Here is a 26,166-nt window from a genome sequence, read left to right as displayed (position 1 = left end):
CAGTCACATACTTAGTTTCACCTTAGTTCTGCTGAGGTGAGAGCACATCTTGCCTGATTTTTTTTCTAATATTGAAGATAAATTAAAAATTGTTTTCCACCTGTCATCTGAGATGCCCAGCAATTTTTGGTATTTCTATCTGTACATCATTATTCTGTCTTAATTCTTTTATGTTTAAAAAAATACCTTTCAACAGGAACCAGGTAGTCCTCTGTAGGTAACTTTGGATCACAACTTCTTTTACAATGACATTTTTAACCATTGGTTGGTATGTAGTTGTTCACAGTTAAGATTTGAAATACAAATGGTTAAGCTTTAACCAGAACCATAAAGCACTAGTTTTATAAACACTGAACCATGCACTAGGACAAAAGTGCTAAATATTTAATGTTACTGAAGCCAATATAAAAAATATTAACAAATCCTCTTCTTCAATGCATTTTATTCCCCAACAGTTGTTTAGTTCCCAACATTGTTTAGTCCCTAAGTTTTACCCCCCAACTTAATGGATAAAGCTACTTTCTGAGAATATTCAAGTAGAAAATTCATGAAATTAAGTTTTGGGAATAAGTTAGCCATGAATGATTTTTAATCTTTTTCAGTGCCTTCAGCATACCAACCATGTATACAGGAACCTAAATAGTACTATGTACAAAATTGCAACATATCTTTGTTTTGGATACTTTACCATGTTTCCTCTTTTTATAGAAAACTTGATTTAGTTCTATTTAATGTTTGGCATACTGTAATTTCTCATTCACTTTCTTTTGGTACCAGTTGGATCATTTAAATCAACATGGCTGCTGCAAAGAAGAATAAACACAAGCATGAGGGATTCAGTACAAAAAGAAAAAAAAAACTACTCAGGCTAGAATATGATTATGTTTAAGACAGGCTGAAAGGTAATTTCTATCCTTTCTGTTTCTTAAAGTATGGAAATACTAGATGTGTCAGGAATACATTTTTAAATGAAACATACATCTTGTTAGGCAATGTAAATGAGATTTCCTTTGAAAGAGAAGATAACATGTCTGGCCATCTTTATGAACCAGTGTTCAGGAGAATTACCACAAGTGTTCCTATGAATTCGATAATTTTACTCCATATGTACTCTGTGTATTTTCGGTGGAAGATAGAGAGCTGTAGAAAGATTAGATGAACAAATGGAGTTGGTATTATGTCAGCCTCACTATGCATCTTGCATGTCTTCTTTTTATGGTCAGGGACTGCAGCAGCAAGTAGAACTTTGCTGTAGTTATCCCAGTTTGGTTCTCCATCCATCCTCTACCATGCTGTGGATCCCACAAGCTATGCAGCTGTAATCTGTTTACACCAGTTTTATTAGTGGAAAATAGTGAGGATTTTTTCAGGGAAAAAAAACCCTTCCAGGAGCCACTTCCAAAATTATTTTCATTAGAAGATTAGTGCTACAACCAACAAAATACTTCCTTTCTGAGATTCATATGTTGCACAAAAGACAACCTTACTCTGAGGAAAGCATAAAGTGCTGCCTTGATCTTTCTTTAAAAAGAAAACAGCAGCAACAACAAAGCATTCAATTATTTTATTGAGACAGCAGGAGACAGACTTGAGAGACTACTGGAATATTTAGGATATCTTCCTAGTGGTATTCCATGCACTCACTCATTCAAAGAACCTGTTCTTCTAGGCTCCTAACTCACGACATCAGATCACTTCAATTGCTTTGTAATACCAATTTAAGCAAGTATGTCTATTTGTCAGATGAGACATCTATACAGACTAGAATGGCACCCAGAGAGTTCAGACCAAGTTTTAATTTTTCCTGGTATCTACAACTCTCTGTTGTAAGGAAGGGTTCAAGAAAGTCCCCACCACATTTGCTTCCTACTTGTTTTGTGTTTGCTGGCCTCTCTGCCAGTGGCTACCTCAGAGTGAGTAAGGTCTCATAACGTCTAAAATATTTGTCTTATCAAATATGTAGAGCTGGGAAAGGCAGAATTTAACTCATTTATTGTGCAACAGTTAGCCCATGTTCTGACTCATGCTGAACAGAGGAAAGAAAGACGTCTTCATCTTTCATCATTCCTTCACCCATGTTCAGTAAGTTAAAAGTAGGCAAAACAAGAGAAATAGCACAGTGCTTTGTGTTGTTTTCACAAATACTCTTTATTTTCAGTCATCTTAGGGGTTACTTACAAGTAGCTATGAAGTTTTCAGATGGCAGTGTGATTTTCCATGTTGATGGTATCCTTGTAAATTACCCAGAAACTGAGTCAGGCTGAATTCAATAAAAACCGAAATATTTCCAAATGTCTTTTAAAAACTTCAGTCATCAAAGCAGATAATTGGTCACTACTGTGCTTCAAACTAAGATCTGCTTCCAACTATTTGTTGCTAGAAAGGTCAGGAAATTCCTTGCTCTGCTTCGTATTTATTTATTTATTTATTTTAATACATGGGCAGTGTTACAGATTGTGTAGAAGAAACCTGAAATGTTATTTGCCTTTTGTTCAAAACCAGGCATTTTCAACTCTTAAAATCACACAAATGTTAGGAAGTTTTATGGAATGGAGAGCTACAAAATTGTTCTGTTTTTCAGTACCACTACTTTTATTGTCAGTGCTACTGATTTAAAGTTGTGTATAAATCTCATAGTTCAGTAATTTACTGCCTATTCATTGCTACTGAGTGCTTTATAAAAAACTCATTCAATGTTATAGTTTGCATGTTTATAGCAGACCAAAATGCAATGGTCAAATATTGTGCGTTTTGTTTATGCATGTCTTAATTTTTGTGTCTTTCTCATGTCTTAATTTTAATTAGCTATGCAGACAGAAAAAATGAATTCTTGTAGTTGGCATACACAGGACAAAGTAAGAAAGAGTTTTTACCAAATGAATTTTCTTCTAATGAATAGGTTATTTAAAGAAGTGTTCTAAATGACAAAGATTTACTTCATGAGAGAAATACTTACGGTAAGCATTTCCTATAGTTGTAGATCCTAAACTACACCAACATAGCCAGTCAGCAAGCAAATTTTATTTTTTCCTGTTTGAATGACATTCATCTTCCTTCAGGAAAGTTTACTGCTTGTTTTCTGATAACAAAACAAATTATATTAAGCAGTCAAATTGTCTCTGTTATGTGTATGCAGCTTTCATTAACTTCAGAGGGCATATTTGGCTTACAGGGGAAAGAAATAAGTTTACATGTTATGACTTGAGTAATCATTTGAATGACAGACTTACCTTTCTTCAGTTCACAGACTTGTCACATGCACTCCCATCTCAATTTAAGTGATAGAAGCTGGGAGCAAAGATATAACCATTGTAAGAGAAATTCACTGTACTGCTGTGTGTTCCCATATGATTTGTGCAGCTGTGCCTCATAACCTTTTGAAGCAGCATAACTAAACATTGCATTTCTCTGACTAATATTTACCAAAATATAAGTGCACACTTAAGAATTGCAGATATCCAAGTTAGATATTTGAGGGTGTAGTATTTAATAGATCATTTTTTCCAATATTATAGAAACTAAGGACCTATTTCAGCAACAGTATTTTATTTGTATTTAAAAATCACTGGCAAGCTGGTATAAACTACATCTGTCTTATTGCAAAGTGAAGAAAAATCTGGAAAATTTCTCTCCTGGCTTTGTATGAAGAAATAATTAGTTTGGTAATGCTACGGTTACTTTTGGAAACTAGAGTCCCACTTCCTCTTTCCCTGACCAGGTGCTTTCTGTGCAGTTCTGTCCAGCCAGAAGGGTGTGTGGGAGCTTACCTCTGTGGGGACTTCGTATGTGCTAGGACACTCAGCTTAGGTATTTACCATGTAACTAAGAGGAACTAGAAATATTTTTTCTCGTCTGTGCAAAAGACTTGGAATGTTTGGAAAATACTACTGTTTACCTTAATGCACATTTACAGATGTTCCCTAAAGTGCAAGTAGTCATAAGGTCCTCAGTGCCATAAGGTTCATTATTCACGGAAAGCTGCCTGGTGGAAAAGAACCCGGGGGTGTTGGTTGATAGCTGGCTGAATAAGAGCCAGCAGTGTGCTCAGGTGGCCAAGAAGGCCAACAGCATCCTGGCATGTATCAGAAATAGTGTGGGCAGCAGGACTAGGGGAGTGATTCTCCCCCTGTACTTGGCTCTGGTGAGGGCTCACCTCAAATACTATGTTCAGTTTTGGGCCCCTCAGTACAAGAAGGACATTGAGGCCCTGGAGCATGTCCAAAGAAGGGCAGTGAACCTGGTGAAGTGTCTAGAGAGCAAGTCTTACAAGGAGCTGTAGTGGGTTTATGTGGTAAGGTTTTGGTAGCAGGGGGCCATAGGGGTGCCTTCTGTTAGAAGAATCTAGAAGCTGCCCCGTTAGATAAGGGCCCTGCTGCTGACCAGAGCTGAGCTAATAAGCGATGTTGTTTGCACCTTTGTGAGAGCATATTTAAGAAAGGGGAAAAAAACAACAACAACAACAACAAAAAGGTGGCCACACAGCAACTAGGAGAGAGAGAGGAGTGAGAAACAGCCTTGCAGGCGCCCAGGTCAGTGAAGAAGGATGGGTAGAGGTGCTCCAGGCACCAGAGCAGAAGTCCCCTGTGGCCTCTGGTGAGGACCATGGTGGAGCAGGTTGTCCCCCTGCAGCCCATGGGTCCCACATGGAGCAGATCTCCATGCTGCAGCCTGTGGAGGAGACCACGGTGGAGCAGGTGGACCTGCACGGACGGAGGCTGCAGCCTGTGGACGACCCCCACTGGAGCAGATTCAGGGCCAGAGCTGTAGCCCATGGAGAGGAGACCACGCAGAAGCAAGTGACCTGGCAGGAGTTGCTGCTCGTGGGGGACCCAGGTTGGAGCAGTTTGCTCCTGAGGAATGAACCCTGTGGTACAGACCCATGGTGGAGCAGTTCTTGAAGAGCTGCTGCCTGTGGAAAGCCCACGCAGGATCAGTTCAGCAAGGACTGCATCCAGTGGGAGGGTCCCCCCAACACAGGGGAAGAGAGTGACCAAGAAGGAGCGGCGGAGATGAAGCACTATAGACTGACCACAGCCCCCATTCCCCCGTGCCCTTGCGCCACCCGGGGGGAGGAGGTGGAAGAGTGCGGATGGCGGGAAGGCGATTTTATTTTCCTTCCTTTGTTCCTCACTTCTCTAGCTTGTTAGTAATAGGCAATAAATCTTACTATCTCCCTATGCTGAGTCTGTTTTGCCCATCGCAATAATTATTTAACAATTTCTCCGTCCTAATCTCAACCTTTGAGTACTTTGCATCGTATTTTCTCCCCCTTTCCCTTTGAGGAGGGGGAGTGAGAGAGCGGCTGAGGTGGAGCTTGGCTGCCCACCCAACTGAAACCACCACAGGAGCAGGAGTACAAACTGAAGTTACTTAGCCTAGAGAAAAGGAGTCTCAGAGGAGACCTTATCTGTCTCTACAACTGCCTTAAAGGAGGTTGTAGTGACATTGAGGTTGGTCTCTTCTCCCAAGCACCAAGTGATAAGAAGAAATGGCCTCAAGTTGCATCAGGGGAGGTTTAGGTTGGATATTAGGAAAAAATTGTTCACTGAAAGGGTTGTGAAGTGTTGGAACAGGCTGCCCTGGGAAACAGTTGAGTCACCATCCTTGGAAGTATTCAAAAGATGTATAGATGTGGTGATTAGGGACGTGGTTTAGAGATAGACTTGGCAGTGCTAGGTTAACAGTTACACTTGATGATATTGGAGGTCTTTTCCAACCTGAGTGATTCTATGATTCTTTAACATTTTAGGAGGAGATTTTTTGATGGAAAATGGTATCTTGCATTTAGAATTATTCGAGGTAAAGATTGCAGGAGAATGCTTGAAGTTCAGTGTATAAGTTCACTTTAATTAGATTTATCCACCCTGTTGAGGAGAGGCAGCAAGTTCCTTCTGGTTGTTGAAATTCCGAAGAACTGCCTGTAATTCACCTTTTCATTTGGCCAGCCTTCAGGAGAGTCTGTACCTGTACAAAATTGCTCTCCTTGTTATTCATAAATCAAAATCATCATGGACAATGGTCAGTAACATAATTCTTAAATGAGGGTAAAAGTTTCCCCTTTACATATTTTAGTATTGCAATTAAAATAGTATTTTAGTTCTTTACATTATTGGCAGAAATAAGAAAAATGTCTTAGTATGCAATAGGTCATATATTCTTCATAAGGACCGTGTAGTTCATAACACTTTTTACATTGAGAGTTGGATCAAAGTAATGGGGAAAATCAGCAGAATAGAAGAGAAATAAGGTGTCTGGTAGCTGAAACTGTCTGTAATTGCATATAGTTATTTGCAAACAAAATATCAGTAAACATATTCAAACATCACATTAAGAGAAAGTAAAAATGTCTTACTGCAGCCAATTATTAGACATACAAATGTCTGTGAAAGATTTTTAACTTCCTGCTTTGGAAGATTACATTATCTCTATAGAAAATTCTATGTGTAGTTGTTTTTTCTTCCACTGTGGAAATGTCACAAGTTTTGGAACCATTTTCATCTTATCCATACATTAGTCTTTAAGCTTATTATCATATTTGTGGCACAATGTAATTCAAGCGATTATTTTAGTATTTTGGTTTTCTGTCTAACTAAAAGTTGACACAGAGTTCAGCCAGAACTTAATCTGCATTTGTCTTTTCTGAAATTACTTGGTTGCTTTCTAGACATTTATTGTGTAGTTAACTTCTCCCAGCTAAATTTGGCTGAGAATTCCTTGATCTTCTTTCACTGACTGCATCTTTGCTTTGTTCTCTGTGCTTCTGTACATGATGTATCCTTTTTTTTTTTTTTTTTTGATGCATCTATTGGAGTAACCACTGAAATTCAGTAAAATCTCCTCTTGAATCTTGAATCCTAATATAACTTTAAATCCATGATAATTACAACATAACAGCATGGATTCTTGGGGTGATGATCATGTTTAGATTATGATTTTTTTTTTTACTTTATTTATATTGTCTAAACTTTTCAGCTCTGCCCATCCAGTCCCAGTCTTTTTTCTACTCTTAAGTAAACTTGCAAAATTATTTACCATCTCTAGTAAAATATATATTTATAGAACTGTCATGATAATGAGTGGAAGAAAAAGAAGAAACACTAGAGGACACTAGAAACACTAGAGAAAAAGAAGAAAAACTGTCTTTCAGAAATATACTGCATGTGAGTGATAAATGATGTGCCTCTAAAGTCTTCTAAAATACATGTTAATGTCTTAGACTGAAAATATCTGTTGCAATAAACTACTACAGTAACTTTAGTAGCTAGACAGTACACATATAATTGGCAGTTTCTAAAATAGTCAACTTTATGGTTCCAAAAAGACTGCTGATGTGGCTCATTGTGCTTGCATTGCTAAAAAGTATTTGCTCCCAACCCTTTTCAGCTATAGTTTAGAACAGTATTAAGGATCCAGTACTCTGCCTTCTTCTCAGTTATTTGCATGATAGACACAGACACAGACACAGATTTCTAGGTTGGAAGAGACCTCAAGATCATCGAGTCCAACCTCCGACCTAACACTAAGTACTCCACTAAACCATATCGCTAAGCTCTACATCTAAACGTCTTTTAAAGACCTCCAGGGATGGTGACTCCACCACCTCCCTGGGCAGCCCGTTCCAATGCTTAATAACCCTTTTGGTAAAGAAGTACTTCCTAACATCCAACCTAAAACTCCCCTGTCGCAACTTTCGCCCATTCCCCCTCGTCCTGTCACCAGGCACGTGGGAGAACAGACCAACCCCCACCTCTCTACAGATGATGCATGACAAACACACAGCATCTGTTTATCCAGTGCATTCAGACTGAAATACATGTAGTCTGCAAATAAAAGTGAAGTGTTTCTGCACAGTGATGCAGGCTAGGCTGTGAATTGTACACCTGTTTGGTAGCAGTTTGTCATCCATATTGCAAATTGATTTCTCTTAAAATAAAAAAAATTAAAATTAAAAAAAAGATGGGGAAGCTTGTCATTCACTCAGTATATTGGATATAAGTCTACAGCATATCATAAAGTCATATTCTTCAACTGACTGCTGTGCGTTAGCAGTAGAATGTTTCCTAATACTTTCTGTTAGAAGTCCTGCCTCACTATCGTCTGTCTTCTTGGTAAACTGATTACTTCACATTTTTCAGGTTTTCATTTTCTCCAGTGTCAGGTTAAGGGATCTCTAATCAGTGCTTTGAGTTAGTTAGAGTCAAGAGTTGAGTCAACTCTTACAGTCAGATTACCTTACAACCCAGATTTCCATCCCTGAAAAGAGTATTAGGGCAGTGGTTACATAAGATACTCTATATCTCCCATGTAGATAAAGATTGTAATTTTTATAGAGGACATTGTCTGTGTACCATATGGCATTACAGAAGCTGGAGGTAGGACAGGCAGGAGTGATTATTCCCTTATTGGGTCTGAGATAACAGTTCCTTAGCTGGAAGAAAGAACATATGTATTTTATCTGATACTCTCAATCCACCTCCATTGTGAGATTACAGAAGGCTACTGCTACAGCCCCAGGAGAGAGAGGAAAAAGATAATAGCTGCAGCAGCACACTATCACCTTGTAGGCAAGGTATTTAAGAAAAGAAGGTTTTAAAATCCAGGTTTAAAATGTTTCTGTAAGAGTTATGATATTAGTACATCCCATCCCTGGGAACATGAAGGACCTTCTTGAAGAACTTGTGTTACAGACTGGTGGCTTTCATTTACTGATCCTTTTGTATTGTCAACTGCAAAATCATGCATCAAAATCAGACAACTTATTTTTGAATTTCTGTAAGTAAAACTCATACTCTTCAGTGATAGTTGCTGATTATCAGTATTTTGATGTGTTGTTTTCTGTGTTTGACTTCAAGAATCAAGCATGGCTTTCTTCTGAAGATGTATTATTCGAAGGCAAGTGCAAGTGGGAGAGGTTATGAAAATCAGTTTCTCCTACGTTATTAGTCTCAAATGAGTGATTTTTTTATTTTTTATTTTTTTAATACTTTCTGTATTTTAATATGACTTAGAACAAAATAGGGTGTCATTACTATTCTTGTTCCTGAATGTTTGGTTTGGCATTTGACGCAAGGCCTCAATTGCAGGCTGAAGTGCCAGCAGCCAAAGCTGAAAACAAGACTGTGGTGGGCAAACTCAAGGTTTAATTTCAGAAAGAGTGTTTATATTTTCCCTGGGGCCACATTAATGGGAGTCCAAACCCTAAATGTTACCACCAACACATTTTAACAGACCAGTTTCCCAGTTTTTAAAGTGTGGTGTCACCTTGAATATTTTTATTTTAACTTTTCCCCATCCTCCAACTCTAAAAGAAAAGCAATAAAGTTATATCATTTTTGGTGGAATTCAATGTCATGTTTGGGGAACACAAAATTCTGTGTAATGCAACAAAGATGCTTTTAAAACTATTTATTCACATCATCTATTTTTGTATCAACTATTAATAATTCAGCTATAAGTTACCAGTCCAAAGCTTTATATTACTACAAAACACGCCACCATCCGGTATGTGCGTATGTATTATAAGGGCCCACATACTGATGTTCTGAATCAGCCTGATGTCAGAACATCTGTGTCATGCCCAGGATGAACTTGTGACCAACAGGTCAGTGCCAAGAGAGACAGTAGTATGATGGGGTCACTGAGAGTTCCTTAGCTCAGTTTCCTGCTCATTCAGCTGGGCCTGTTTTGTGGCTTTAATAGGATTAACGAAACGTTTACATTGAGGCTTTAGGAGCATTTTCACACTGCTCCTTTACCAAACTCAAAGAGCAGTATAAATCCAAAGGATTAAGTAAGGGATTTATGTAAAGTTGTAGTGTAAAATGAGTTGGTGCACCTGGCTGTCCATTTTTTTCCTCTGTGAATAAGGCATCTTGAAGCAGCGTACTGCATGTGGTACAGAAATGAGCTGTATATTTTGTTTCCTGAATTCTTAAGTCTTTATAACATTTGAAAATATCATTTCTAAATATTAAAATGAAATGGTGGTTTCTGATCAAGGAATACAGTATTTTGTTCAATAGATCCTATTAGACAGTTTTCATCAGAGTATCTTAGGACATTTTTCTGCCACTTGTCAATACTGAAGCATCATGCATTTAGGAGAAATTTTAATTTCCTGTAAATTATACTACTCTGTCTTTAAAAATGCAAAGAAAAACAAAATAAAACAAAACAAAACAAGAAAAAGTTCTTTGCCACTTACTTAGGTTCATTAAAATCCAAAGGAAATTATTAAATAAAATTATAATTTTGAAACTCCTTGAGTAATCATTTATACTCATGAAAGTGATTTAGTTGAAACTACATACATAACCTATTGTATGTATCTTGCAATTGCTGTGGAGTAAAATTGCAAGTGTTTGAAATTCTTTACTTAGAACTGTTTCATATATCCTTTTGTGCCTCACTGTGTAAGTCTTCAAAGACTGAAATTATGCCTGTACTCTTTACTGAGGCAAAATTCCAGTTGAAATCAAATTCAAGTGGTATTACTGCTGAGAAAAGACTGTGATATCAAAGCCAAAAGGGAAAAAAATGACAGGATGAATTATAATGTCCAACAGCGAGATGACTGGTTATTACACTATTTCAAAATATACTCGTGATTTAGACACATTGTTTTTAATCCAGCATACACTGATATAATTACTGTAAGAGATATATCAACTTTGGATTTGGTTTGCAATCACGTAATCAGTAAAATTTCTCTGTGGGGGTAGACTGTTCACATTAATAAAGGTTTGCTGTACTAATATCACCCAGATGTATCCATCAGTGGGTAGTGGTTAATCATCATTAGGTGATTAAGCAAAACCTGAGGTCCAGGGAAATATAACATCTGACATTCAAGGTCCCTCTGTTACGCAAATATTTGATAAGGAAATGGAAGAGACTTCCATATTTCTTTCTGTTGTCCATCAGGAAAGCTGTGTGTGATGGTAGGAAGTGAGGCATCCTTACATACCTCCTGTCCTCTGTAAGTGAGGCTCTCCAGTATTATTCCAGATTCATCCTTCTTGTGTTATAATTGAACAGTACTTTAAATTGTGTTTCTGGAAATCAGAAAGTTATAACCAGATCATTGGTTTTGAGAGTGGTTCTTTTGTGTTCTGCACATATTCCTTGAAATCTGTTTTGAAATTAAGTAGAGGAAAAATTCAAAGTTCTTAATTAGATTTGTGGAATTATGCATTTTAAATGCAACTTGTGGCTCTTGTCCTTAGTTATTCAGAAGAGAATTTTAGATTGACTAAAAGCTGCTAATAACAAATAAAATAAAAAGTAAACAAACAAAACCACAACACAAAGACTGGATCTTTGTGTGTGAATGAACATAAATACCCATATTTTACCATCCTAATGAGAAATTTAGAACGTGAAACTGAATTTTGGAGGTTAGCCATTTAATATTCTATTAGACTAAGTAAATGGGTGTTTTGAGGCAAAGGACTTTCATATTCCTAGTAAAATAAAATCATTATTAATTTGTTGTCTTTTTCTTTCAAACTCATATACATGCTTGTAACCAAATTTCTATTCTAATGATTTGTATTCCACTGATATTTCTTAATTCAGATTTTTTGCATATATGTATTTAGGTATGTTGGTAGCACAGCACCAGTTAGAAATTTTATTACTGTAAGTGTAATCCACATTACTTTGTACTAGACATGACATGTAATCAGTTCAATATGATCAACTTGGATTAATTAAAGTTAAAAGTAAATCATCTGCTATTTTGTTTTTGTTGTCATAAGCCAACTTGTTGGCTTTTTTGTTAGTCCTGGTTGTATCATTTTGTTGGCACCAAGGGGATCCTAATGAGTCTTGGAGCAATAATGATGAACATGCTTAGCAACGGCATTTTGGCAGGTACCTGCAAGACTGCCAAATTGCAGAAGTTCCACACTGATTGACCTTGTTGTAAATTCTCAATGCAAAGATCAGAAGGTCTCTTCCATCCTTGCAATTTTTGTGATATCATTTTAATTAAATTAAAATTAGGCCCCAAAGAGGCAAGAACAGAGTACAGAAGGCCTTTTTATCTATTGTGTTTCCATGACATGCAAGGTCACGGTTGTGGTCTCTTGTTTCATGATGCAAAACTCCGGAACTCACACACATCTTAATTTAAAAAAAAAAAAATTGTCTTCTGCAGAATTTCTCTTCATGCACAAACATAGGATAGGGCTAGAGTAAGTGTGGGTCTACCACAAAGGCCCATTACTTAACAGATTCTCTTGGCCATACAGTTTTGAAAGAGAATTAATTTCTTCTTTTGTTCATTCCACAAATAAAATGGGTAGATAACTTTGTGCATAAGGATAGTTTATTCTGATTCTAAATGCCTTCCACACGAGCTGAGGAATATTCTGAACTCTGTGTGTTTGCTTGTGTTGTTGTTGTTGTTGTTGTTTTCATTTGTTTGTTTTAACTGATTCTCATTTACAGCCAAGGCCTTTTGTATGGAGATTCTTGAACCTCAGTATTTTTAACTGCTTCTTTTTTTTTTTTTTTTTTTTGGGGGGGGGGGGGGGTGGGGCGGGGTTAGCTGAGAAATTGTTAGAAGCTTTTCAGAACTGGTTATATGCAGAAATTTTGAAACTATTTTTATCCCAAATCTTGCAGCTTCATTGCTCTAATCTAATCTTTCTTATTTTCTTTCTTTTTTGTTGTTGTTTTGTTTTACTTTTCTACTGAATTTTTATTTGAAAAAAATAATTGGGAAATTGGCCTTACCATGTGTCTTCTGATTAATCTTTCCTGATTATTTCCTGCAGTTGTATTCCTGCAACAAATCCAGAGGGATCAAAATCTGAGACTTCAGTTGTCTATTAAACTATAGAGAGATGTGAAAAAGTAAATGTTCTTATCTACAGCAGTAATAAGATAAGATAGATGAAGAAGCACTATGTGGTTTCCCATATACTTTTTGTACTGAAGTCAGCTTCAATAACAACACAAAACAACAAACAAACAAACAAAACACTAGGATATCTTTTCTCATTTGTTAGAAATTTAGCAAGATGTTTCAGTGACTTAACTGTGGATATTGTTAACATATGCATATGCATATGTATGCTGTTTTTCTGCCTTGGCTGCAAACTATTGACTCATTTTGTGGTCAAGGTTGCTTTTCCCTTTCTTCCCCACCCCCTGCAGCTTACAAGGTATTTCTATTTTGCCTATTTTTATGTAAAATAAGGAATACCAAGGTTAAAAACAAACAAAAACAAAACAAAACAGAAACAACAACAAAGAAGCCTGCCAAGCTATTTGAAGCTATATGTACCTGATGTTGTTTTTTCAGTATAAAGCCTTAATCCGTAAATCTGCATCTGGAAAAGAAGCAAAGCAGTTTGTCTAGTAAACAAGGGAAGCTGCTTTGGGGAATATGCTTTACTTGTGTTGTTAAGAAGTTTCTGCTGGCTAGCAGTTGCAAAAGTAATTCGTGGTTTGATAGAGCATAGAGCCTGCAGATATTTATCTTTCGCTGTTGTTTCTTTCCTTCTTCTTTAGAATCTTCTCCTTGTGGTGTTTAAGTGATGACCTGCTGAGAGCCGTGGGTACTCAATCTGTGTATGTTTTGAAACAAGGAGGTCTTTTCTTTGATGACGCTGTTGCAGCTGCAACTTTATGAAGTGCTTCTCCAGCAGCTGCCCTGAATTTTGCTGCAGTATTTTGGCTTCAAATTCCAAACTGAGATTTCCAGTAAAATGGGTCTGACAGTAAAAAGCATTAGCAAAAGCTGCAGTCCTATCAATACTGAAGAAGTCCTTTACGTGTGGTCTCAGAAATGCCTGTCTGGATTGTAGAAAATTAATTTTCTGTTTCCCAAACCTTACAGCTTAATTACTTATTTTAATACATATATCATTCCCACTGACTTAAAGCTGAATTACCACAGATTTACTGCAGGCTGATTTTGCTTATTGAATTCCTTCATGTGAATCCATCAACTTCAATCTACAATGGTAACATAATTTTAGAAAGATATAGGTATTTCATATGATATCATCTTTGCTTCTGCTTTCAAGTATATGCTGTTTCATCCTATCACATCTTATAATCAAAGTCTCATTAAAATGAAAACTATAAACCTAACAGTTAAATCAAGCAGTCCTCATGATTAAGAGGTAGGATTATTTATTTCCTACTACTTTAGTATGCACTAAACTCCAGAGTGTTGTTGGGGATCACTTTGCTTTACAAGTAGCTATGTTTTAGTGGCATATAGTATCACAATTTCACAGGAAACTTCAGATAATCATGATATAGTCTTCTTGATCCCTAAGTAGAATCTAAATAAATCCCTAAGTAGAATAACTACATTCTGCCTCGTGATGTTATCTGTAGTTTCAGCATTGTATATAGCATCATTTTTCACATCCCAGTCTAAAACAGAGATTTTCTGTTGCTGTCTATTGTTAACCACCTGTTACATTCCTTCCTGGAAACAAAGGAATTGTGGTCCTGGTGAATGCCTTATTAATGAAGAATCACATTTGATACAGTATTTAGAAAGCCCTCATGGCAGTGGAATAGCAGTGGGGAGATTTACCCTCTGGTTGCCCAGTCATGCACCTTATTAGGGTAGGTTTTTCAGTTTGAAACTGCTACAAACACTAATGATGCAATGATTATTTCTATTTTGCTTATATATGCCCTGATAGTGTAAAATTCATTCTCTCAGTAATAAAAAATATTGTACTTATTATTATTTTTTCTGTTTCTTTTCAGATAGGCAGGATGATTCCAGTTCTGTAGATACCATCTTAATACTGCAAGGCAATTCTCTGAGTGTGACTTACCATGAGCCCATCGGATAACATGTTTTTCATTTGATTTGATAACAGTAGCAATTTATATATGTAGGAAAATTGTTGTTGCTTTTAACTGAACATGCTTACCCTAGATTAATTTGAATGTTTGTGCATATTGACAGATGAAGCAGATCTTTGGTACCAGATCTAGAGCTCAACCCTGTACTGCACTCATGGCTTTACAGTAAGGATAGTCTTCAGGCACTTTCCTGGAGAGATGGAAATCTGTGGTTATAATGCTTCTTAGAAGCCCTCTGTAATCCCTGCCAAGTCATTTGTAGCCTTATTAAAACAGGATGTGATGGTGTTTAAGACTGATTTGGGTACTTAAAATGGCTTAAGATTGAAAACTGTTAAGGACTTCTACCATCCATAAGGACCCAGGATCTGACAAGCCTGGATAGAAAGCAATATGAATTATTTACATATCCTTAATTTAAGTTCTGTTATATATCTTTAGTTCCTTCTTCCATATCAGAGAAGGTGATCTGATGAATTTGCCCCTTAGTTACTTCGTTATTAGTCTTCTGCTTTGTGCCTATCTTGCAGGGACTGTAATCTAGTATATACTAAGATCTATACAGTCACCTCCCAAACATATTTCTTTCAGAGGTTTTGCAGACTTTGTTGAATTCTATGCTGTGTATAATCATATGTAGCTTAGGAACATATATAGCATAAGTTCACTTTCATGGCTTCACTTGTGAAACAGTCATAACAATTTACCCAGAGCTGTCATAAAAGTTTAGCTGCATAGTATCAATGGGGATAACATAAAAGTATTTAGAGGATGATCGGTATCTATGTGATTTGTATCCATCACAGATAATTTCTTGCTTTTTTTTCCATTCTTACAAGCAGAAGAAAATATAGTGCCCAGAAGAAAACATGAATCTATCTTGTGTGGCATAACATACGGGAAGTAGGGTTTATTTGAAACCAGCCCAATCTAAGCCAGTGTTACTCAGCCTGTACTCTATAAAACATCAGAAGCAGTCTGCAAAATAATTCCCCATTCTACTCTTTTATTAATTCAAATATATGCATTTTTCACATAGTATACAGGTGCCAAACTTAATTGTTTTGCTATTTAATTAGTAGAACTGATCTATGCTTTCCTAATTTTAAGTAGTCTATTTGACACCCTGCAGTAATTCAAGAAGAGAAAAACAGCAGGTGATGATATAGGGATATTTTTCTTTAGAAATAGAAGCAGGAGATATTGACACTGAAGATCATTGTGTGCGTTTTAGTACAGGGCACTAGAAATGGCAGAGCACACTTTGTTTTCAATGTCTATAAATAGAAGGGAATTGTAAGAACTTCACTATTCCTAGTAGCTATCATGTCAGCATTACAAAATCCTGTGTTCTTGGAAAGATTGTATAAGCAGTCAAAGACTATGAATATTGATAGATTCACAATGGAATGTCACTCCTCAGCAATGAAGAGAGAACGGAAAGATCATTATTTAAAAAATAATAATCTGACTTCCTTCATATAATCAGCATTTTCATGCATCAGATAGTAAGCTATAAGGAACATGTTTGCTTTCTACATGTTCAACAAGTTTCTCTGAAAGCTTTTGTTTTGGAAACCTTTAAAAATCAATGAGATGCATGTCCACATAATATACATGAGTGACTTTAATAGCAGGAGAGTCCCTACTGTGGTCAAAATTTTACAAGCATATGGAAGTTTGCAGCTTCAGGGCCTAAATTTGTAAGATTATACAAGTGCATTTCATTGTATAAGATATCCTGATACTTAAGTACTGTTTGAATACATTTCTGTATGTTTGTATTAGGTATGTTGAATCTGATTGCTATTCCCATCAGCAATTACAGTAGCAATTTTGGTAGCTCTCTATATTTAGCGTATGGCAATAGTCTTTAAATAGCTTAGTAAAGAAATCCTATGCTCCTAATCTATTAAGTAGGTAGGTCAACCCAGAGGTTTATCATGCATTTCTACACATTAATATTTCTATTATTGTCTTTTTAGATAATGCCTATTTTTCACCTTTTACAGCAGTCCAAGCAGGTGCTGCAACCATTTTAGTTCCTTTATGCACTCAGTCTAGCTTCCTTAATTGAAAGCAAATTTCCTTCTCTGATTTATATGAAAGAAAGTTGGTATTTTCTTACATTCTTGTGTCCAGCTGGGAGACAGTGGAGAGAGCCTGAGAGGGTTGACAGGGTGTTTTCCCACCACCTTCAGCAGACTAGGCAAATCTGTTTTAAAGATGTCTCTAACATATGGTATTATTTTAATGGTTTCACTGATCAAGTTTAGAGTATAAAATCCTTAAGGTTTAGAAGTTCCAGCATTATTTATTTAAGGAGGAAGAAACATTCTCACATGGCAATGTAATTTATTAAACATCACTCTTTCTAGAGGTTCTGTCTGGAACACTGATAGCATTCTAATGTGTAGCAGATACTGTATAAATTACAGCCATGAAGAACCTTGTTTTTATATACTTAGTACATGTTATCAATAGTAGAAATTCACAGGTGGACAGACAAAAAATGGTCTGTTCTGGGATTAACTCTAAAATAAGCTCTGCTGCACATATGTACCATATGGATCTGTTTTCCTTCTCATCCAGTAAAGGAATTAGAGGAAGTAGTTCATTGTTTCCTCATCCAACTCACAGATTTGCAGGTTCCTCAAGGTAATAAATTTTTATATGTTATATTTAATGTGCTAGGGAAATTTTTAAAGCCTTCTGTTGAACCTATGGGGAGAAGTTCATGTTAGTGCACTGGGAAAGCTTTCTGAGCCCATAGTTTTACTAGAAAATATGATCATATAGCTGAACTTCTGTAACCATGGAATTTTTCAGAATCATGTCAGGCTAATTCACTAGTGTGGGCTAGTTGTGGAAAAAAAATCATAAAAATTGCACCAAACAAACCCCGCATCTTTCATTTTTCTTCAAGGAGAAATGTCGGCAGATAAAATTGTGAGAAGACATTTATGAGCCTGTAATGACAGTGTAATATTCTGCTGAACTCTAGGTTTGTTATTCAGCATACAGTACCGCATATGCAAAGAATCTTTGCACTAAGTTTAAGTAGTCCATTTCAATGTGTTTGTTTTGTTTTGTTTTGTTTTGTTTTTTTTTTCTCACTGTGAATGGGGGCAGGATGAAACTGTAAAACCTAAGGTTTTAATTATACAAGAAAACCCATAATGTTTCAGAAATTATTTTTTCTCATTCATAAAAAGTAGCTACAGTTAAAATGGATTTAAAATGCAGGTCTTCATCCACTTCTCACTGAAGTTTGGACCATTCTTTAGAAAGTCCATTACCTGTATTTCATAATGCAGATTATTGTTAAAATGCTTTAATGAAGACATTACATATTATTACAGATGTACATATAATTAGGCAAAAGAAAAATACTTAAATTTTAATTTGATCACAACACCAACGGTTGATTACAACCAAGAATTTGCATTACATCTGGAGTAACTGCTCCATGTACAACCCAGCCAATATTACATTAAAAATACATTGTATAGAATGGGTCACTAAATTATATTTCTGATTCTCGTGGGACTAGATTTTTTTTTTCCTTTGGACCTTAATTGTTAAGTACATAAATATTCAGAAGAAATATTCTTTCATCATGAGCACATTTCACTAATATTGTATTGTTCATGGAGATATCCCTCGAAGTGTTGAGTAAACAATATTATGGTAAAACTATAGAATAATAAAATAAAATAATCCAATCTTTTAATGAAAAATATTAGTTCACTTTATTGTTAGTTTAGGCTTGTATTAGCTTTCTGCAAAGAAGAGGACATTTAATGAAATTATCAAAAAATTGTAATCAGAAATAAGTTAATCCTCATTAGTTGTTTTATAGTTGTTGCTTTTTTAAGTTCTTTATTTAGTAAATACATATAATACAAAACCATATACAAAACAGGAAATAGAAGTTATAGTTCACAATCAGTGAATAGACAAAGCTTTGTTATATTATCAATAACAAAAATATGTAGAGAAATCAGGACTAAATAAAAGCAGATAAACTTGCAAGAAATACTACACCAAGATCTTGATTGCTTTTACCTACAATGTTGAAATGTCCTCTTTCTACTGAATATTACTTAGAAAGAGGAAAGGAAGATGCTGACATATGTAGTTCATATTACTAGTCACTTTTAAAAAAATGTGTGTAATGATGCCACGATGGTGTCTATAAATAATTACTTGTGGCTAATCAGTTGCAAAGAATCACCTTAGCAATGAATTCTATTCAACAACTAATAAGCAGCTACTAGTAAAACTAAATAAACGGAAAGCCTTTTTGTCACCCCCATTAATCTAGACCTGCCAAGCTTGATCTTCAGAACGCATTCTCTTACACATCAATCTCAGTGTTTTCAGTTCCCCGAAACATTAATTTAACATTTGAAATTTGCATGGATATGATTTTCTTTAGGTGACAAGAGTACTTTTCTGGATTTTGTGTTTTTTTTTTTTCTCCTTTATGGATCAATAACAACATGTATATCACCATACTAAAATGATTTCTTTATGTTTGCAATACTTTGTATGACTTGTATCAGATCTTTTATTGAGTTTCTTAAAAAATTATCAGGACTAAAAAGCTGATTTCTGATTTTATGATGTTTAAGAGAAGCTGCTATGCTTCATTGAAATTGTAACATAATGATTATTCTTTATATTTATAATGTACATGTGTGATCAACTATAAAAAATACCAGTTATAAATAAGAAATTAACAACTTTGTACTCAATATCTTCATTCTTTTTAAATCTCTGGTCATGGTACATGTTGAATCTTATGATAAAAAGAAGATTGCAACTTCAGGGAGTTTGTTAGTATTACAAAGCCAGAATAATGAGTGGAATTGCATTTGGCTATCACTTGAAGTACAGATAAATTATTCAATACACTTTTTTTTTTTTTTTTTAGAAAGGTATCTACCATTTTCTACAGATACAAAGCTATTTGGTGTTGGAAAAAGATAATGCTTGAGAAATAGTTTTGAAAAATATTCTTGTAAACATCTTAATATTTATACCAAAGGGAAAAGTGAAGGATCTATTTGTACAAAATTTGCTTTCTTCACTTTTCTGGGTGAACTTAAAGCTGCCGTGAGAATAATAATAAAATATGTGTTTACTATGATAAAATTAGAATTTTATCTTTAAATCTTCATCTTGCATTTTCCAGAAAATATTTTATTATTTACTAATAATGATAATATAATTCTGATATATAGTAATTATTTATAGAGTTCTGACTGTGTTTCTCTTCTAGCAATTTGAAATGTTTAAATGGTTGGAGAATAGTTGATAGAGGAAGCTAAGAACTTATGCCATAAAAGTCTCTTTCTTTGTGGGTTATTATATTAGGGAAATTAAGTGAATGCTCTTTTTTTGTTTGTTTGTTTGTTTTTGTTTGTTTGCTTTTTGTGTGTGTGTAAGAAACAGTATTTTTTACTTAAGGCATCAGACACATAGATTTTCTTTCCATTGTACAGAAAATTTGAACTTCATGATGAAGGCTAAGAAAATGTGGAGCCAAGAATAATTCTTAACTTTGGTTTGAGCTATGTATTTATGAAGTGATTCAGGGCAAGGTGGATTGACTTAAAATAAAATAGAGCAGTCCAGAATGAAAGCAGTCACCTGGTGGCAGTATTCTTCACATCTGCATATGAGCCTTTAGTTTAATTTCCCAAATTCTTGCTTCCATTGATATATGAGTACTGTTGAGGCCTATGCCTCCCTTCCGGGCATGCCTTGTGTGGCTCAAGGCACATCATTCTGGGTGATCTCAGGATATGACTAAGGTGGAAACCCACACGGAGTCTCACAGTCTCATCCAGTCACCTTTTGGCCAGAACGATGGTGGAATAACACCAAAGACCTTGAAAGTGGACTAAAGGTGTTTTATTTTAGGCAAACGAATGCATCTCAATGATTGTGGGATTTTCAGGGGTGGTATAGACTCTGTGGAGTTGAGGAACTGCTTTTCAAAACCATATATAGCCAATTTGTTAGTAGGTTCCATATGAGTACATAGCCAGGCAAACTCTGGTTCTTTTTTTCTCTTTTCTCTTTTCTCTTTTCTCCTTTCTCCTTTCTCCTTTCTCCTTTCTCCTTTCTCTTTTCCTTTCTTTCTCTTTTCCTCTCTTTCTTTTCCTCTCTTTCTTTTCCTCTTTCTTTTACTCTTTCTTTCTTTTTCTTTCTTTCTTTCTTTTTCTTTCTTTCTTTTCCTTCCTTCCTTCCTTCCTTCCTTCCTTCCTTCCTTCCTTCCTTCCTTTCTAAATAATAATAATAATAAAACTGTAAAAAGATAAGAATATAGTATTGAACTAAAGAAGTTCAGATAAACCTTTAATGCCAGGGGCATTAAAACTTTTTTAATAAAGTTATGTCAGTGGGACAAAACATACAGAATTGGGAACTTTGAACTGGATAGATTTCATACGATGGAAGAAAAACATTTATTAATATTTAAAACAGTGATGGTGTGATGTAGAAAATCTCTCGTGGTGGATCTGTACCAACAGTACATTTTTAAGTATCTACAGAATTAAAACATTTGGGTTGGTTTGGTTGTGTGAATGCTCCATCCCTAATACGTTATTCATACTGATTACATTTGCATATGAGTCACATTTAGTTTGAATTTGCCAGATGACCATTTATGTTTATTTAAATAGAGATCATTCTATGAAGTGAACAAGACCTAAAAATATAGAGGGAAGACTGTTTAGAAAAACGAAGTTAAAAATGTCTTACTTACATATTTTCACATCTAATGGTATGTTATGCAAGCAGCAACACATTAGTGTTAAGGCACTGTTCAAAAAAATTGTCTGTTCCAAATACTTCATTAAACAATATATTATATAATGAAGCTTCATTGGATTTTTTCAGTTTCCCAGCCAATTTCTCCATGAATGGGAATGTTCACCTTCTGAACACATTTAAATGTACTATTTTCAAAGCCAGCATCATTTCACTGTTTTTTGTTGTTGTTGTTGTGTCATGTGAAGATCTTGTCTTTTAGAGTGTTTTGTCATTTCCATTTTGTCATGGAAGAGTTTTAAAATGTACTGTCAAGGTAAAGCTTAAGGGATGACTGAGTTCTGAACTTTTATGTTATTGAATTTACATAAACTTCTAACAAGCCATAAACTTTTCTAATGGACAAAGGGACACTACCAACTAACCACTTGAGCTCAACAAAGACTACCCAAACGTGTTCTTAATTCATATGAGACTTTTAAAATCTCTCTCTAGCTTGATGAAATTGTTTTGTTCATATTGTAGCCAATTGCTATACACATTAAAAGTACATTACTATTTGGTGAAATAAATGTAACAGCATACAGTTGGAGATTGATGCCTTGGTAAAGTTATAAACGCCATATCGGAACACACATCGGGTGAGCTACTTTGATCTCTTTAAAGCAGAATCTGCAGGGAAAGGCTTCACGAAAAGAAAACGGCCAAAACTCTTGGTCAAAGCTTAATAAAGAAATCTTATCTAAGGATACAGATGATTAAATATGCCATAAAAGGCAGACCTTTGAAAGTCACTTTCATGCTAAGCTTGTCCAGCTGGTATATCTACAAAAAGTAATAGAATTTGATGACATAATATGTTTAGAGAAATAGGTTTCCCATGTTCTTTCTTAAGACATAACATGCTTTTATGTGAATTGGACTATATCTACCCATTCCCAAAGAAATATAGGTCACAAGCACAAAAACATCTACAAGCTTCTCTGTGCAAAATGCTCTTTATATTTTGGACCAGAGAGGAGGAAAGTGGTAAGATACCTTTCAAAACAGAAGAGATGCACCATCACAACAGGGTGTTAATATTGTTCTTTGTTCCTGACTGTCTTTTCTAGATGTCTTTTTTAGAGTTTGGTTTGTTGTTTCCAAATCTTTCATGTTCTTTTCAATAGCAGCTATTACTTAAGTATATCAAGAGTAGACTTTCTGAAATTTATTTGAACTAGATCCACTTTAAAATCTGCTGTAAATCAGTGGGCTAGATTCACATCAGGCTAAGAGATGCAAAAATTTGCACAACAGCTGGAAATTTGTAGGACAATAAATAGAATATATATACAAGCAGATGTATATTACTAAACAAGAGTTTTATGATTGTGTGGCTTCTAGAAAATAGGTGTGCATTGTGCTTGTGAGTGTAATTGACACATCCATCATCATTGAAAGAAAACGCCAAAATATTCAAACTACTTGAGCCTGGTTTTGCATTTCAGAGTAGCATGAAGAGCAGCAAAGCACAGGGTCATAACAATGTTTCCCTTTGTATATTCAGTCACACTGCTGCAGCTATGTCATAAAGACATTTTCAAAATGAAGCAGGAAGGTATCGCTAACTTTGCCTTATAGTCTTATTAATTTTAAAAAGTGGATTTCTGTTACAAAACAAAATGTCCATTCATACAACTAACTGAACTGCCAAGTAATGAGCTGCCTGCATACATATGCAGAGAGAGACGATAGAATCTGAGTTTTTATTGAAAGCTATAATTAAAAATGTGAGTACAAAGCTTTATACCACTACCTTTTAGTTTCACCCTGTGTCACTACTGTATAAGTATTTAGTTAAATTTGTAGCCAATTAAAGCGTAGTCATGTGGAAAACATTGCGCAGTTGCAATATTACTCATTTGATATTTGAAGTGCTGTGCATTTTATTTACTATTGTTACACTATTTAGCAAATTCAAATACCTTTTTCCAAACCATATTTCTATCTAATTTGCATGTAACCCAGCAAATCTTGTCATTGTGTTCTTATCTTTTTTGGAGGGAAAGAAAGGAGCATTTTCTGTACTGAAAGTATATAGTTTGTGTTTGTCTGACAGTATAGGATTCCAAAAAAAAAAAAAAAAAGTTGGAATAAACAAAGTAGGCAGAAAATATTACTTTTCCTCTGGTAACTATTTAAACGTTGCTATTTTAATTAAAAGTAGACTGAATTTTGGAAATATGCAGCCATATGTAGCATTTATTTTACAGTAGAAGCAGGATCTTTTAACAGCAGCAATTTTAAAAGATGCTATGGGGATTTGTCTACTGTGGCAATTATGCTGTTAAGGTTTCTCAAACTTCTTATCATTTAGGATTTGATAGCTGTTGGCAAGTTACTTTTAGACTTAATGTACATTTTATTTTGGAGAGACACAAATACCTTGTGAAAAAGTTGTTACTAAATAGCATGCACAAAAGACTGCTTTGTTTTGTAGTGGTTGTTGAATTTTATTAATGAATATGGTTGAATTTTTGCTGATTAAACCCTAAATTTATTTCTAGTTTCTCTTATTCTTTCTCTCTTTTCTTATTTCAACAGCTTGATCAAGTTGTTCGTCAGAGGAATCTGTCTAGTTTGGAACTTTTCCTCTCATGTGCACAGAAACAGTTAAGCATTTTATTAAATGAAGATCCCACAGCTACAGAGGAAAAGAGAGACTGACAGTTGCTGTGCCACTGGTACAGTGTGATTTGTGAAGCTGCAAATTTTGGTCAAGCAAATAACAAACGTCTCCTAATCATTTGAATTTGTATCATTGGTTCAAGACTGATCTGAAACTATACTTGATAGAAGTATCTGTGTTTTTTTTTGTTGTTGTTTGTTTGTTTGTTTTTTGACTACTATTATCAGAGTGAAAAAAAATAGGAAGAAAAAAATCACATGAAAAATATTTTTTATTTGTGATTTTATTTTCATTGTGGTTTCTATTAGCCCATGACTGAAGTTCTAGGTAATGGCAGCAATGATGAAAAAAATTCCCTGTTATGCCTGGTTTAAAGGTGGTATCACGTCTTGATGTAATTGATTATTATTTTCATACTTAAAGAAATGGAGAAAAACAGTTAAATATAGGTACAAGTCCATCTCTGTTTCTCAAGTATGTGCCCAAGTGCATTGCCTCGAGTGAGCCTGAGAAGCTTATCACTTCTCATTACTTTAGATGTGTAATAGAAGAATCAATACTGAAACATAAGTTTTGACAGTCATTTCTTCAGACGTTTATAAACAACTCCAACTCTACTAATAGAAAAGTTTAAAAACTAAACAGTGCAATTTGTTAGTGTAGAGCATTGCTGTAACCAATGTATAGTATGTATTTTTATTTCTGTTCTACAAAGCTAGTCTGATTCCAAAATTCATTTTCTCATGAAAGTATGATTAAAGTGACTGACCTCAGTTTCAGGAAGAAGATGTATGTAATTATGTGGAGACTGATATTGCACTGCCTCAGTGGAATTTCTGACAATATAAGGAGTGCAGCATGCTGACCTCAGATGCCCTTTTCAAACCCATTGAAGGAAGTAGAAATACTGCCCACTGACATCTGTCTAGTGGGCTTTGGATCAAGTCATAGGTCTGTGACTGGGAAATTCTGTGCCTACACTCTTTTGATTGTAGATTTGGATCCTTAATTAAAAGAGTTCTGAATGAAATAAAGGAAAATAAAAATGCTGTTATAATACTGAATATAAATAAACAGAGAATGATACTTCTAATGCTGAGCTTGTGATTCAGTGGGGACTCATGGACATTTTTTAGTGTAGTTCTAGGTATTCTGTGGTGGTTGTGATTTTTTTGTTTGGTTGTTTTTTTCCACTGGCAGTCACTTTTCATAAATCACTTTCTTATAGCAATAAAGAAACTCCAAATAGTTGCCTAAGTATTTGGCAGTATGAAATATGTATTGCAGAGTGTTTCCTTTCATTTATTTTTTTTCTATGCTCAATTTTTGTAATTAAACCATAGTTTTTGCCTTCTGTATGACTGCAGAGATTTACTGAAAAAGTAAATAATGCACTTTTTATTAGGTGATGATCTCTTCCTCCAAATGTATGAAAATCCAGGCATCTTGTTGATATTTCTTGACTGACCAGTTTCCTATTCATTTGGCAGACCAAAAGCCACTTTAGTGTTGCTGATTCCAATCTTATTTACCTAGGTGAAATAAACAAATTATATGGTAATGAGAATTTTGTTTCGCTTTGTTTTGACCATCTGTCCTTGCCGTCAGTTTCGCTATGAAAGAGATTTGTTGCATGTCCACAGTGTGTGATTATGGAGAAGAAGAAATTTATGACCGGAGTCAGTAAGATTTCACTGGCAGCTATGGTGTGTCTTCCCCAGTATAACATCATGTGTTAATCTCAGCTCTTGAATATTGTGATTACCACAGGGAACTGTAGGGTGGTGGTTTTTTTCTTCTTCTTACTTTTGACAGTTTTAGTCCACTAGGTTTTCTCTCTACCCTGCTACCCTGCTCTACCTCTC

At 35.2% G+C, this 26,166-nt stretch overlaps 1 protein-coding gene across 1 annotated transcript in view; it reads left to right on the top strand.

Annotated features, from left to right (window-relative positions):
* Window positions 1-25,394, top strand: part of CCDC91 (coiled-coil domain containing 91) — a 165,849-nt gene extending 140,455 nt beyond the window's left edge. The window contains exon 15 of the mRNA XM_040545004.1: window positions 24,217-25,394. Coding sequence (XP_040400938.1) covers window positions 24,217-24,339 — 123 coding nt within the window. The 3' untranslated portion in view covers window positions 24,340-25,394. The remainder of the gene's footprint in view (window positions 1-24,216) is intronic.
* Window positions 25,395-26,166: the final 772 nt, after the last annotated feature.

Source organism: Cygnus olor, chromosome 1 (genome assembly GCF_009769625.2).
Source record: "Cygnus olor isolate bCygOlo1 chromosome 1, bCygOlo1.pri.v2, whole genome shotgun sequence".
NCBI classification, from domain to species: domain Eukaryota; kingdom Metazoa; phylum Chordata; class Aves; order Anseriformes; family Anatidae; genus Cygnus; species Cygnus olor.
Note: the sequence above shows the minus strand (reverse complement) of the source record. Positions and strands in the feature narration are given on the sequence as shown.